Raw genomic sequence first — 14,640 nt, 5'->3', positions numbered from 1 at the left:
ATCCCTGGGAACTCTGGGGCTTCTGTTTGGTTGATATTGTTGTTCTTCTTATTAGGTTGCAAACCTCTTCAGCTCCTTCAGTTCTTTCTCTAGCTCCTCCATTGGGGATGCCGACTCAGTCCAATGGTTGATTGTGAGCATCTGCCTCTGTATTGTAAGGCTCTGGCAGGGCCTCTCAGAAGACAGCCGTATCAGGCTCCTGTCAACAAGCATTTGGGATAGGGGATTTCCGGGAGGAGGGGGAACTGGGAAAGGGGATTAATATTTGAAATGTAAATAAAGAAAATATCCAATAGAAACATGATAATAACAGTAATTATAATAATAAATGTGTGAAACCAAGAAAAGTGTGTGAAAAGCTATAGTTAGAGGATCTAGTCTTCAGTGTGACCAGGCTGCACAGCTTTTTCCTGTAGGCATCTGTTTTTCCTTCTGTAAAATGGAAATAATAATTGTTAGAACTGGACAACTACTTATTTATTTATTTACTTATTTTTTTTGTTTGTTTTTTGAGACAGGTTTCTCGACTAGGCTGGCCTCGAACTCAGAAATCCACCTGCCTCTGTCTCCCAAATGCTGGGATTAAAGGCACTCAAAGTTGTGCCACCACAACTACTTACTTAGAAGATAAATGTGAAGTTGGGTGTGGTGGGTTACACCTGTGATACTAGCATTCACAAAGAGGGCTGGGATTAGAGGCTAGCCTCAGCTACCTTGCATTGATGTCTGCAGAACGCAACAGTGCAGCAACACATGTCATTATTCCCAGGACTTCAGAGGCAGAGGCAGAGGCAGAGGCAGAGCTATCTCTGAGTTGGAGGCTAGCCTGGTCCATAGAGTGAGTTTTTTAGGATAGCCTGAGATACACAGAATATTGGGTAGAAGTGACTCCTGACTAACTCCTCCCTGTGACAGTTTCCTCTTCACTTCCTGAGATGAGATGCTCAGTCCTTAATTTCTCAGCACATTCACTCCCTGTATTAATTACAGAAATGACCACTGGCACCAACAGCTTCCCACTCTAGAATACACATCTATAATATTGCTTGGAATCTCAGTTCCCTGCAATAGTTACTGGCTCCAATCATTATATATTGATTTATTCATAAATTTTATCACTTAGTAGCATTGGATGAAACAATATCAGAAGTAAGATTACTGCTCCATTAACCCTTGCAGTGCAGCCTGAGCTTTATGAAGTATCTGATGTGGTCCCCGAGTGTGGGGGTGGGTCCTGAGTGTGGGGGTGGGGGTGCCAGTCTAGAAATCAGCAGAATACTGTACGCTCTGTTTTACAGTGGCCTTCTACTTAAAATATTTACTGTGAAAACACATGATGGCCTCAGTCTTTACACTTAGAAATATTCAATACCCCTTCAATACCCCTTGTTGCACTAATTTAGACTTGGGTTGTCATTCCTTCAGGTTCCCTGGTGGCAGCTATTTTAGCAACAGATGATGACTCTGGTGTGAACGGAGAGATCAGCTATGTGGTGGAGGAAGACGACGGGGATGGTGTGTTCTTCCTGAATCCAGTTACTGGTGTCTTCAACCTGACCCGAGCCCTGGACTATGAAACACAGCAGTATTACATCCTCACGGTCCGTGCTGAGGATGGTGGGGGCCAGCTTACCACCATTCGAGCTTACTTCAACATTCTTGATGTCAATGACAACCCTCCTGTCTTCAGCATGAGCTCCTATAGCACATCCTTAATGGAAAATCTGCCTCTCGGATCCACTGTCCTTGTGTTTAACGTCACTGATGCAGATGATGGTATGTCGTTTCTGTGATGCACTCACATACTTACACTATTCATATTTGTTTATAAATGGTATTCTATCGAGGTGAAAATTTGAATTTTGACTTCACTGTAGAGGATTTTATAAAAATCAAGCATCTTATCATATAACTTTTAAACTATACACATAATATGTTTAGATACTTAAAAAATTTTCCCTTTAATTTTTGCCTTAAATATTTTAGCAGCATTTTGGTTCAGTAATTTAGAGGTCAGAATAAAGATTCATTCTGAGTTTGTGTTAGATAAAATTATTATATGTGTGTGTGTGTATAAAATATATTACTCAAACTTTTAAATTTAATTTTTATTGTATTTATTCATTTACTTGGTGTGTGCATGGGTGTGTGGATGCATATGCTGTGGTGTGTGTGTGTGTGTGTGTGTATGTATGTGTGTAGGTCAGAGGACAACTTGCAAATGTTGTCTTTCCTTCTACAATGTGGGTCCTGGGGAAGACCAGCAGACTTCACGGTCAACACGTTAACCTCTTCAGTCATCTTGCTGGCTCATATGTAACTTAAACTTTGAAAAAATTAAATTTTGAAGACAAAAGAGGAAAAAGTCTTAAAGAAAAATACTTTATAGTGAATAACGAAATTATACACTATCAGATGAAAATAATATTTTCATAATAATATATTGGCAATAATATTATTATTGGAATAATATTTTGGCAAGAACTCATTGCCTGGAAAGGCTGGGATTTGTTTAGCCTACAGTATATAATAAAGTCATGGATTTTTAAAAAGATTTATTTCATTTTAATTTCTGTGCATGTGCGTGTGTGGGTGTATTGCTGTGTGTGATTGCATGTATGGAGGAGTATAGCTGTGTGTGATTGCATGCATGGAGGACAGAGCTTAGGTGCTGTGGTCACTCTGTAGGCTTGCCCACCATGTTTTATGAAACAGAGTCTCTCACTGGCTGAAATTTGTGAGGTGTGCTTGTCAGTCTGGTCGTGGATTTCCAGATCGCACTTGTCTCTGGGCCCCCAGCAGGGGAACTGCAAATGTGTGCTACCATGCCTAGCATTTTTATATTAGTTCTGGGGATCGAACACTGGAGCTTATGCTGCAGTCCTGGGGCCAACTTTCTATGCCAAACATGTTTCTGCCCAGTATGTATGTGGGTTATGATCTGTTGAAGGCTAGTGTATCCTCTGGAGTAAGTTTCATTTACCCTCAGAACACTAAATGTAAAAACGATTAAAAGGAATGCACTTAATGTTTCAAAACGTGCTGGAATGATCCCTGCACAAGCAGTCACAGAGACACAGTAACTGTAAGTACTAAATCTTTTTTTTTTTAAAGGGTGTTTCCCTCTTTAATTGTGCTGGTTAAAATTGTAAAAGTTTCAAGCTACATTTAGCCATTGTTTAGCCTGAATACTTTTATCAGTGTCATTTCCTGCACCTTGGCTTAAAATAGAGGACACAGTTCCTATTCCTTCTGGATTTGGAGCATATTGATAAGAGTGACCTTGTTTGTAAGAACACCAACACAATTACAGCAAACGCTTCCTGTGTGTCTAGGAGCAATGAATGCTACTGAAACACTGGTATTTAACAGATTCTAATGCTACAGAAGACCACAAGGCACAGTCTATGTCTCTAAAGATTTGTGCATCAAAGTTGGCAAGAGAAATTTTAGATCAGTACATCAATGCCTGACTTTGCCTTCTGGAGTGTGATTTCTTGGTATCATGTGGGGAAAGAATACAAATATAAGGCAAATCATATATTATTGTTAAGACAAAAGTCATAGTGTTATTGATTTAAATGTATCTATGAATATTGCTAGAAAATATTGCATGGAACAAAGTTTATAGCTTAGGATTATGGCGGCAATATGTTGGATTACTGTTCTCTTACCATCTTGGAAACCATGCGTGCTTGAGGCATGATGGTCATAGAAGGATGTTCAGATAGTGACACAACTGTCACTTTTTCTGAATGAGTGTGCTCATTGATGCTTAGTGTATGGTATAGACCGAGTGAGGTCCCAACCTCATAGTCCAGTTCCCTCATGACCCTGTTGAAAGTGCTCTGTGAAGATGAATGGTAGCAGCCGGTACTGTGTATTTTTGTCATGTCACAGGCAAGCAAATACCAGCCTTTAACATACCTTAAGCAACATTTATAAATTGTGACTAAATGCACACATTCATTATGCAGCCAAGCTTATAGTTTCAAAATGTATTTCACTACTTTTATGTATTTATATAATGCTCTACAGTTCTTGGAATAAAGTATACAACAAATGCCATTATTATATAATCACAATCAAACATGCACACACCCTCATTCACATCTATACACACACACATCTCCCCTCAACCACACACACACACACACACACACACACACACCTTTGTGCATCTTGCACAACTCTTCTTGAAATCATGCTCCCATGAAAAATCATGGAACCACATGACTTCCAACAAATTAAACTTGAATGGTTGGAAAAAACAATCCAGATTCAGTGTAGTTTTCCACTGGACTGTAAAAGCCCACCAAATAAAAGTTTTAACATTTTACTCAAAATTAAGAAAAAGTATGTGTTTCCTGTTTTTCTGCTCTGATATTTGCTGCAAGGAACAGGAGGGGAAATGGTTAGATCTTTGTAATTTTCCAGACAGTGCCAGTGTTGAAAGGGTTCTGAGTCCTTCTGGGGTGCATTTTCTAGGTATAGATTTCAAGGCCAAGGTTTCCTAATTAGTTAGACTATTTGGAGGGAAACACCTCATTTAAAGTGCAACTCTGTAACACTGTTGACTCTAGCTCTGAGATAAGACCTATTTCTTGCCCTTAAACATTCCATGAAATAACAGATACATTTTATTTCAAAGATCACAGTTATCACTTGTTTGTTTTAAGTGGCATTGCCTAATTTATTTGTGAGTATAAATTAAGTATCAATATTTTCATTCATAGCGAAAATTGAAGGTTTACATTTTAGTTCCCTGGCCCCTTTCCCTTCATAAAAGGCCATGAGCTTTGTGACCTTGTGTCTTTCTCCTCCACAGTTTAACATTTACCACAAGGGCCACGAGGAAGTATAGATTCATGACAGCAGGCTGGAATGGCTCCCCGTTCAGCTGATTTGTGTGAATCTACTGAAGTCCTGTAGAATGTTATTACTGTTTCTAATTTCCATTGATCTTGGCTGGGAACTATTTTGTATGTCCAACATTTTGTATGTCCAAGTTTTTCATGGACAGTCTTTGACTCTGAGTTGGTAGTGGCTGTGGATCTCAATAAGAACAAGAATTTCACATTTGCTTCTGGCTTTCGGAGACTCAGAAAATGTACTTATTAAAATATATTTTATGTAAAAAACACTCCTGATATATTCAACTAAATTTAAATATTTATAGCAAAGTAGGTGGAGCTTTTTGTAAGCCTGGGCAGGAGTAAGACATGGGGAAGCATGCAGCTGACACTGTCCAGTCTGGAGCACTGATGCTTTCATTCTTGCAGGTGGACTGGTGTGTGGTCCCTGAGTTTTAGTTGCTCAGTTTCCCTGGTGCCCCTAAGCTTGTAAAATCTGCTTCATTCATCCCAGAGTAGTGTTCAGTAAAGTGTTGACCACCAGGCACAATCTATGTCTCTAAAGATTTATGCATCAAAGTTGGCACAAGAAATTTTCAATCAGTACATCAGTGCCTGATATTGTCTTCTGAGTGTGATTCCTTAGTATCATCATACGCATATTTGGAGAGAGAGAGAGAGAGAGAGAGAGAGAGAGAGAAGAGAGAGAGAGAGAGGAGAGAGAGAGAGAGAGAGAGAGAGAGGGAGGGAGAGAGAGAGAGAGAGAGAGAGAGAGAGAGAGAGAGAGAGGAGAGAGAGAGAGAGAGAGAGAGAGAGAGGAAGGAGAGAGAGAGAGTTCCGGGTCATAGGAACAGACTACACTGGAGAAGGAATTTGCCTCAAAGGAAACTAAAGAATCAAAATCAGTAAAAGTAAACACACCCTCAGGTGTTTTCAGACCCTAGAGGAATATCTTTCACATGAAAACATTAGCAAACTGTTCTAGGAGATTCTCAGCAAAGAGCAGATATTGCTTCTGGTAGGTAGGACTCAGAAAGCTCAATAATTACTGACGATGAGATGGGAGAACAGGTCTGACACTGTGAGCTAGCTCAGACAACTCTGTTCTGTTCTGAGGCAGGAAATCTGCCTCTTGACTGTTTTTGTTGATTACCTAGAAACTCCTTTTCAATGAAGTTTTAAAACATATTGGCAAATACCCTTTCCTTGCCATCTTCACTATAGTCTTTTCTGCAACTTTTTAAAAATAAGTTGATAATTCGTTTTTAATTGAATGATGATTTACTTTTTAGGGACAAAAAGATATTATCCAAACACGAGCCACCGACAACATGACCCTTCTGCCTGCACCCTTTCATGTGTAGCTTTATTGCTAACTTTTCCTTTAAGGACTATTTTTTTCAAATGTTTGAATGTGCATAAAGCCTGAGAGGAGCTGTTTCCTTAAAGCACATTGCTGGCCAGATGCATAATAGGAATTAAAAGTATTTATTGGTTCTGACAAGAAATGTAAAAGGAGACTTTAAGCATCCATGACTAATGTCCTACATCAGAACATTTTATTACCCTTCTCTGAAAACTGGTGTCGGCCTCAATAAATTACTGAAGTTATAAATGTTTAGCTAATAATATAGAGAGTGGCATTTGTAGTGTTGGGCCCCAGGGAGTTATGTGATAGAAACAAAGAAAAGTTTAGAAAAATATCTGCTTTCGGGAACCCTTTCCTCCTCTTCACTTTGGCAATTTAACATTTCAACGTTGCAGTAAATAACACACCCTGTGCGGATCATTTGTACACCAGATTGTAAATGCCTTTCAGATCAAAAGCTCGAAACAGGCAAAGAGTCATGTGCGCAGCACTTCCAAGTGTGTATAAGTAAATCATCTGCAATCACTTCGAGTGATTCACGTGCAGTCACTCAGAAAATCACGAAAGTGGGTAACGTGTGCGAAATGCTCTACTACTCAGCAGGACCTTCTTGTGGCTTAGATGACCATCTCACCTGTTCAACAAACTTAAATTTTTCCTCTTTCGCTTCTAGGTGTCAACTCTCAGCTGTCCTACAGCATTGCTTCAGGTGACAGCCTTGGGCAGTTTGCAGTGGATAAGCATGGAGTCCTCAAAGTCCTCAAAGCTTTGGACCGGGAAAGCCAGTCCTTCTACAACCTGGTCATTCAGGTCCATGACCTGCCCCAGCCTCCTGCCTCCAGGTTCACGAGCACAGCCCAAGTCTCCATCATCTTGTTAGATGTCAACGACAACCCACCTGTGTTTATTTCACCGAAGTTGACGTACATTCCAGAAAACACACCCATTGATACCATTGTCTTCAAAGCTCAAGCAACAGACCCAGACAGTGGCCCCAACAGTTATATTGAGTACACCCTCCTAAACCCTTCGGGAAACAAGTTCAGCATTGGGACCATTGATGGTGAGGTGCATCTCACTGGAGAGCTGGACAGAGAGGAAGTTTCCAACTACAGCCTGACAGTGGTGGCCACAGACAAAGGGCAACCACCTCTGTCGTCCTCTACCGAGGTTGTGGTTATGGTCCTGGACATCAATGATAATAACCCGGTTTTTGCCCAGGCTACGTACCGAGTGCAGATTAAGGAGAATACACTCACTGGAACAGATATAATCCAAGTGTCTGCAGCAGACAATGATGAAGGCACTAATGGGCAGGTTCGCTATGGCATTGTGGGTGGAAACACACATCAGGTGTTCAGGATCGACTCAGTGACAGGGACCATCACAGTGGCTAAGTCTTTGGACAGAGAGACGACCCCTGCTTACACTTTAACTGTTCAGGCCATGGATCGGGGCAGTAGCCCCAGAATGGATTCCTGCACGGTCACCATCACTTTACTTGACATGAACGATTTTGTCCCTGTATTCGAGCTGTCTCCGTATACTGTGAATGTTCCTGAAAATTTAGGCACCCTGCCCAGAACTGTTCTTCAGGTCAGTATTCTTCAACACAGCAGGGGGTATGGTACCCTTAAGACCTCAGACCGAAAAGTGTCCTTTTTGAATGGTGGTCAGGATCTCCTCAGTCCTCTCACTGTGGGGTGGTGGTGGGGAGATGCAGATATAGAAAGCACCGAAAATCAAAACTCACAAGCATCATGCCTGAGACTTATGTCCTTAGCATATACTCATTTTATACACATTTGTTCATTTGGATATTTTTAAATTGTGTTTTGCTATGAGAATAGTATCCACATACAAGGTGATGTCAAAATTTGGAAGAGTTCATTTAAAATACTATTCCACCTCCCATCTTTACAAAAAAGAAAAAGAAAACATGATGTACATTTTTGGGAAGCCTTCCACACATCCTATGCATTGGTTTATGCATAGATTTCTGCAAATATGTCTGCACAGAACATACTATTATTTATTACTTTAATTGAAACATCCTTAGACTTATTATTTTATGTGTATGAATGTTTAGCCCACATGTGTGTATGTACATGTTGCATGTGTGCATCATGTGTGCCTGGTGCTCAGGAGGCCAGAAAATTGCCATCTGATCCCTGAGGACACGAGTTAGAAAGGGTTTTGAGAACCACTTAGGTGCTGGGGACTGAATCTGGTCCTTTGCAAGAGCAGTCGGTGCTCTTACCCTCTGCACTGTCTTCCAGAGGCCACACCCTTGCAGCACTGTCTCCACCCCCTTCCCTTGTTATCTCTCAGTTGGTTTCGCATGTTAGGTGACTCATTGTGCTCTCACGGCTACTCTCCCCTCTAGGTGGTGGCAAGAGACGATGATCAAGGTCTGAATAGCCAGCTCTCATATGTTTTGCTTGGCGGAAATGAAGACAATGCCTTTGCCCTCACCGCCAGTGGAGAGCTTCGGGTGACCCAGAGTCTGGACCGGGAAGCAAGAGATCACTTCATCCTGGTTGTCACAGCTGCTGATGCAGGTGTGTCTTTACTGCTTTGCTCCGTTGTGTGTCAGACCCTTAGTAGAAAATGTAGTTTGATTTGTTACTGAATCATGCATTTATTGAAATCTACTAGTGCTTAGATAGTGCTTGATTTACATTGAGTATAGCTAATGAGATTTCAGTGGTAAATGGCGAGAGTCTCCCCACTGAGGTACAGCTTCGGCCTAGGAAAATGTCCTGGTCCTGAAAGCTACCCGAGCATCTATGAGTGTGATCTTTTACTCCTAACACACCAAGTAAGGGCCATTTTTCACTGTGAAAGATTTTTATATTAATATGGCATGCTGAAATTCTGATTGAATACAATGTTCTATGCAAACAGATTGTTTCAAGGCCTGACTTGAACACCAGTGGTGGATTTTGAGATTATAGCTAACGACATGTTCCAAGGATAGTGCTTTTCATCTTTCATTGAGCACTATCCTCCCTTATATTGACCTCTCCTTCCTAACCTCTCTCCATCTCTGGACCTTGTGGAGAAAAGTAATATACCTTCTATTTTGGGTGTGTATGAATTACCTTGTTACATTATCTGCATGAGTTAAAATCCCAAGGAAGAGGAACAGAATGCAGTGCATCAAATACATCCAACTTAATCCAAATTAAATTGAGACCTGCTCATTATGTCCACATCAGCATTTGCCACAAACCCTCCCCCTCCCCCAGACTCTAGGTGTGAGCATGCTTCCAGGAAACCAACAGAAATTGGCTTTACAAACCAGTCAAGGTGCCTGGTGAGGTTGAATTCAGGAGAAACTGGACGGGAGTCAGATTTTAGACCCAAGGTTTTATTGCTAAAATATTCCAGCCTCAGCTGTCATCACTCATTAGAGCTGGGAGCATGCGGTCAACCCCAGATACTCACAAACACAAATACGGTGTGTGGAAAGGAAGTGGTGAGATTTGAAACTGGATGGGGGAACCAAGCATTTCAAGGCATCTGTCCCCATAAAACTTGCAATACCCAGGGGTATTCTATGTTGTGGAAGAGGAGAAGGATTTAGAGGTGCAATGTAGGGTGATCTGTGATGGGCAGGGCACAACACACAGAGGGTCCTGGCAGGGAACTCTGACTTTGGAGCATTCCAAGTCAAGAGACATGGCAGAAAAAGGCCTTCCCACTTTAGCTAGATCACCTTTCCCTCCAAGGATTCCTAAGAATTAATTAAATCAGTGGGCTGGCCAGCAAGTGAAGTGATGTTGGGTAGGTAAAGGGATGTTGTTACCTTTTTTTTTTAAATAGCTACCCATGTTAATGATTACAAAGTTTTATAGAGGGTACCCTTTTCAGCACAGGATTCTTTTGTTACCATCTCTATTATCCATCATTAGGATGGGAACATTTACTACTTTGCTGAGTGTCTCACAGCTAGTGAATGGCAAAGTCAGAACAAAGATTACCTCAGAGCTCAGGGTACTCTAAGACTTTAGTGTTTGGGAAAGGAGGATTTGGAGAAAGTATTCACTCCCAAGTCATCTGGTAGATAATCAGCCAGATCACAGCCAGCACAGCGAAGGGGAAAATTTCTAATTCAAATCACTTTTGTTTGAATTCTGGTTTCTCCATTATTGGATGGATTGTATCATCTCTCTCTGCCTTAGCATCTTCTGTGAAATGATGTGTTCATGTCTTTGTTCTGGTACCACGGCTCTGGTAAAATACTTTGGAAAAAAAAGTAAGGGGAAAGGGTTTGTGTATCTCATAATACTAAGTGACAAGCCCTCACTGTGTAAAGGTCAGAGTGGCAGGAAGTCCACCTTGGTCACATCACATCCACAGTCCAGAGCAGAGGGCAGTGTACAAATGCATGCATGTGTGCACTCATGAATGCATTTGTGCAGTCTGATCTCTCATGTTTCTTCAGTCCAGGACTGAGCCTACAAAATGCTAGAGCCAACAGACCTTCCAGAGGGGTCACTGGTCTTCATTAACCCAATTAAGAAAGTACTTTACAAGCATGTGCACACGCCAACATAATTCAGACAGCTTCTCGGTGAGACTCCCTTTTCAGGTGATTTTGGATTATGTTGCTGATAACAATGTACCATCACAAAGAGTCCATACAAAGTTCTTCTTGTGAGGTATTATCGGGCATAGGCCTGGGGGATTAAAAAATACAGACATGGGTCATTCTGCAAGGAGAATGCCAAAACCTTACTGAGAGACCAGCAATATGTATACTAGAGGCCAGGGAAAGGAACAGGAAAAATCAATTATAGTCATAGGTCAGGCACCTGGGAAGTCCGTACCACACCAGGCAGGAAGGCAGGAATCAAACTAAGCCACGGGATGTATTGCTCTCAAGAAACCTGTGCAAACAGCTCAGCTGGGGGCGTTGAGCCAAGCTCTCTGGTTCCTAACAAGATATAATCATGTTCTATTTGTTAAGCTGTTCAATTTTATTCTAAACCCCAATGTATACACCAAAAATGTAATAGTAATTTCCCTACAGTTATTGGTAGCACAATTCCCTTGGGAGACCCTGAGTGTCACTCCTGTACCCACAGACAGAAAAGCAGATATTGTGTTGAAATCTGTGCCTAGTAACCTCAGTTGTCAACTTGACATACATAGTCTGGGGTCATCTGAGGGAGTCTCAATTCGAGAATTACCCAGATCAAATTGGAATTGTGGCCATGTCTGTGAGGAATTGTCTCAATTGATGATTGACGTGAGAGGGTTCAGGCCATTCTTAGGCAGTGCCACTATGAAGAAGGTAGTCTGGATGTTATAAGAAGGCAGAATGAGCACCCCATAAGGAAGGAGCCAGTGGGCATCACTCCTTTGGGGTCTTTTGTTTATTTCCTGCCTTCAAGTTGCTGCTTTGAGTTCCTGCCCTGACATCCCTCAGTGATAGACTGTTACCTTCAAGTATAAGCTGAGTGAACCCTTTTGTCTCTCAAGGTGCTTCTGGTCATGTTTATCTGGACAATAAAAAGCAAACAGAAAGATTTCACTAGCATATTTTTCAAGCTATTGACAGTCCTGTCCTTGAGGACCGCAGCCTGTGCCCAAATAACTTCCACACATATTTATTTATTTTACAATTTTTGAAAATTTTATACTTGAGTGTTCTATTCACTTCAACCACTCTCCCCGCAGCTCCTTCCTGAGTTCTAATCACTCATTCTCAAATTCAAAGCCTCTTCTTTTAATATTCTCACACACATGTGTGACTATACTCTCACTGAATCCATTCAGTGTTGCTTATGTGTGCATGTGTTTGGGGCTGACCAATCTGGAACAGGATAACCTATCAGGTACTGGTCCCTGGAGAAGACTGATACTCTCTTTCTCAAAAGTCATTCATTGTCTGTAGTTATTCATCTAAGGGAGGGGCCTTCTGATATTTGTCCCACCCACATTATAATATTGATTGGTGTTAGTGTACATGTCTTATTTAAATAATTTAAATGGAATTAAACTACTTGGAATGATAATACTCTCCTTAAGAACCATAGACTAACAAAATCACCAGGGTTAGGCATGGGAAACCTCCCTTCAAATGACGAAAATATCTAATAAAAAACAAATCAAAGGAATACCTATCCCCAACACAATACAGGCTTTTCCTGTTGCCCTTAGAGTTGACAGTAAGACTCTCCCACATGTTTGATATTATAAGCAATTCCATGTTCATTGTAATACAAATATTGGTGGTATCAGGTTTCACAATCTTCAATTCAGTCCTCTTTTCTAGTCTTGAGATCTCTGGCAATAGACTTAAAGTACACACTGGTCACCATGATTAACAGTCAGAGCAGTAGGTGACATGAGAAAATGCAGAAAAATATGAAAGATCTGGGGTATCAGATGTTGTCAAATTTGTAGTGTTTGAGGATCAAGAAAATGTCATAGTACTCTTCCAAAAACATCTCTGACAGTTTTACTCCAAAACTTCAAATCACCTTTGCTCTACTCTCTTGAAACTCTTACTCACTGGCAGCCTAGAATTGACCAGCTGTGTCAATATGCTAAAAACTGACATCAGAGCATATTAACCGGGAAGCCCCCAAACCCTGACTTCTTTCTTACTAAACTCCAGAATGTCAGCCTCGCTGTATTTCACTTAGTGACTCTCTGCATGGCAGTGCACAGAGAAGCTCCCTGTCCTGCCCTCACGGTAAGCTCCACTCCTCCTATCAATCTGGATGAAAAGCTAAAGCAGAACAGGGCATATAAAAATTCCAGCTGAGCTTTCTAACAGCATTAAAAAGCTGAACACACTGCAGCTTAATCAAACACAACAGTCTACTTGTCTTCAAAGATATGGCACCTCACCAGCTTTATGTGATGTGTTGATTGTTGACATGTGTGTCATGTGTGACTTACTTTTGTTTCATCATGAGTATGTACTGAGTATGTACTGTAACAGAGTAGAGAGGACTTTCTGAATCTGTGTTGCCTCCATCCTTAATGAATGAAAGCCGTTCTGGTTCTCCAGGTTGAAGAGATCAGGTTGACACAGCTAATGTTCTTTTCAAGGTTATGTGCCAGTTTCTAAGTAGCCTCCCTTGAAAGGGTTTACAAATATTGTCATCTCAGTGTAGAGAATACAGGATGTCTTAGGTACAGTATGTAGAGTGATCAGAGAAGCCAGAATACTATACTTAAAAATTCACTATGGAATGCTAATTTATAAAATATAAAGTCTACCCTGGAGTTAAATATATAGACCCTTAGTCTTCAACCTAGAATCAGAGACTTCTTCCAGGCTCTACCCATGGTGTTTTGGACACATTGATTCTAACTTATTCATAATAAGTTACATTCATAATTAATCCTGATATATATATATATATATATATATATATATATATATATATATATATATATATATATTTCACAAAATATGTAAGAGTGTGGGTTATTAGCTATTGATATCAAGTCTCATGTTTGATAGGCATGTCTCAACTTAGTAGGGCCACAGTAAATTGTTGTGACTGTGACACACCAATCAGTGTTTATACACCTGGTAAGGGGAAAATCTTTCCATTCTTTGTCCTGCTTCCTCTGAACATTGAGTTTATTAACAAGTCTGCTCAGGTTCAGCAAGGTTCACAACTGTTCCAAGTGGATCTCATGATTTTCCTCTCCACTGTCACTCCTCTGCTCATGTGAGGGCAATGGCAGCAGCATCCTCAATGCCTGTCTGTTCTCCTGAATGTTGTGTTATTCAAAAGGCAGTAGAATGACCTTTGTATTAGTTAGGGTTCTCTAGAGTCACTGAATTTATGGAATGTCTCTCACATTAAAGAAAATTATTAGAATGACTTACAGTCTACCGTCCAACTAAACCAACAGTGTACAACTGTGAATGGGAAGTCCAAGAATCTTGTAGATGCTCAGTCCTTCAAGGGTAGGTGTTTCAGGTGATCTTCTGTATAGGCTGGAATTCTGAAGAAGTAGGTTCCAACAGGTATGCTGGCAAGGAAGTGCAAGCAGGTAAAGAAGGAGAAGAAGAAAAGAAGAAGGAGGAGGAAGAAGATGAGGAAGAGGAGAAGGAGGAAGAGGAGGAGGTGGAGAAGAAGAAGAGGAGGAGGAGGAGGAGGAGAAGAAGAAGAAGAAGAAGAAGAAGAAGAAGAAGAAGAAGAAGAAGAAGAAGAAGAAGAAGAAGAAGAAGAAGATGATATTGTCCTTATGTAGGTCAGTATGGCCCATAACTCAAAAGATCTGCTTGTGTGCTTGCCATTGAAAGATTTTTAAGACAGCAATGGAATGCAATCATCTGATTTAAGATCTTAAAAATCATGATGGCTATTCCTGGTTGTCAATTTCCCTACCTGGGATTAGTGGAGTGTAAGACCTTGCCTGGGTCAAAGTTTTTCATGA

General features: G+C 40.8%; 1 protein-coding gene across 1 annotated transcript in view; it reads left to right on the top strand.

Moving 5' to 3' along the window:
- The window catches only part of Fat4 (FAT atypical cadherin 4), a 131,173-nt gene that overhangs the window by 65,210 nt on the left and 51,323 nt on the right, over positions 1–14,640 (top strand). Inside the window, exons 5-7 of the mRNA XM_052180593.1 lie at positions 1,426–1,776; positions 6,896–7,818; positions 8,609–8,783. Of these exons, the coding sequence (XP_052036553.1) occupies positions 1,426–1,776; positions 6,896–7,818; positions 8,609–8,783 (1,449 nt within the window). The remainder of the gene's footprint in view (positions 1–1,425; positions 1,777–6,895; positions 7,819–8,608; positions 8,784–14,640) is intronic.

The sequence above is a fragment of the Apodemus sylvaticus genome, chromosome 4, assembly GCF_947179515.1.
Source record: "Apodemus sylvaticus chromosome 4, mApoSyl1.1, whole genome shotgun sequence".
Taxonomy (NCBI): domain Eukaryota; kingdom Metazoa; phylum Chordata; class Mammalia; order Rodentia; family Muridae; genus Apodemus; species Apodemus sylvaticus.
Note: the sequence above shows the minus strand (reverse complement) of the source record. Positions and strands in the feature narration are given on the sequence as shown.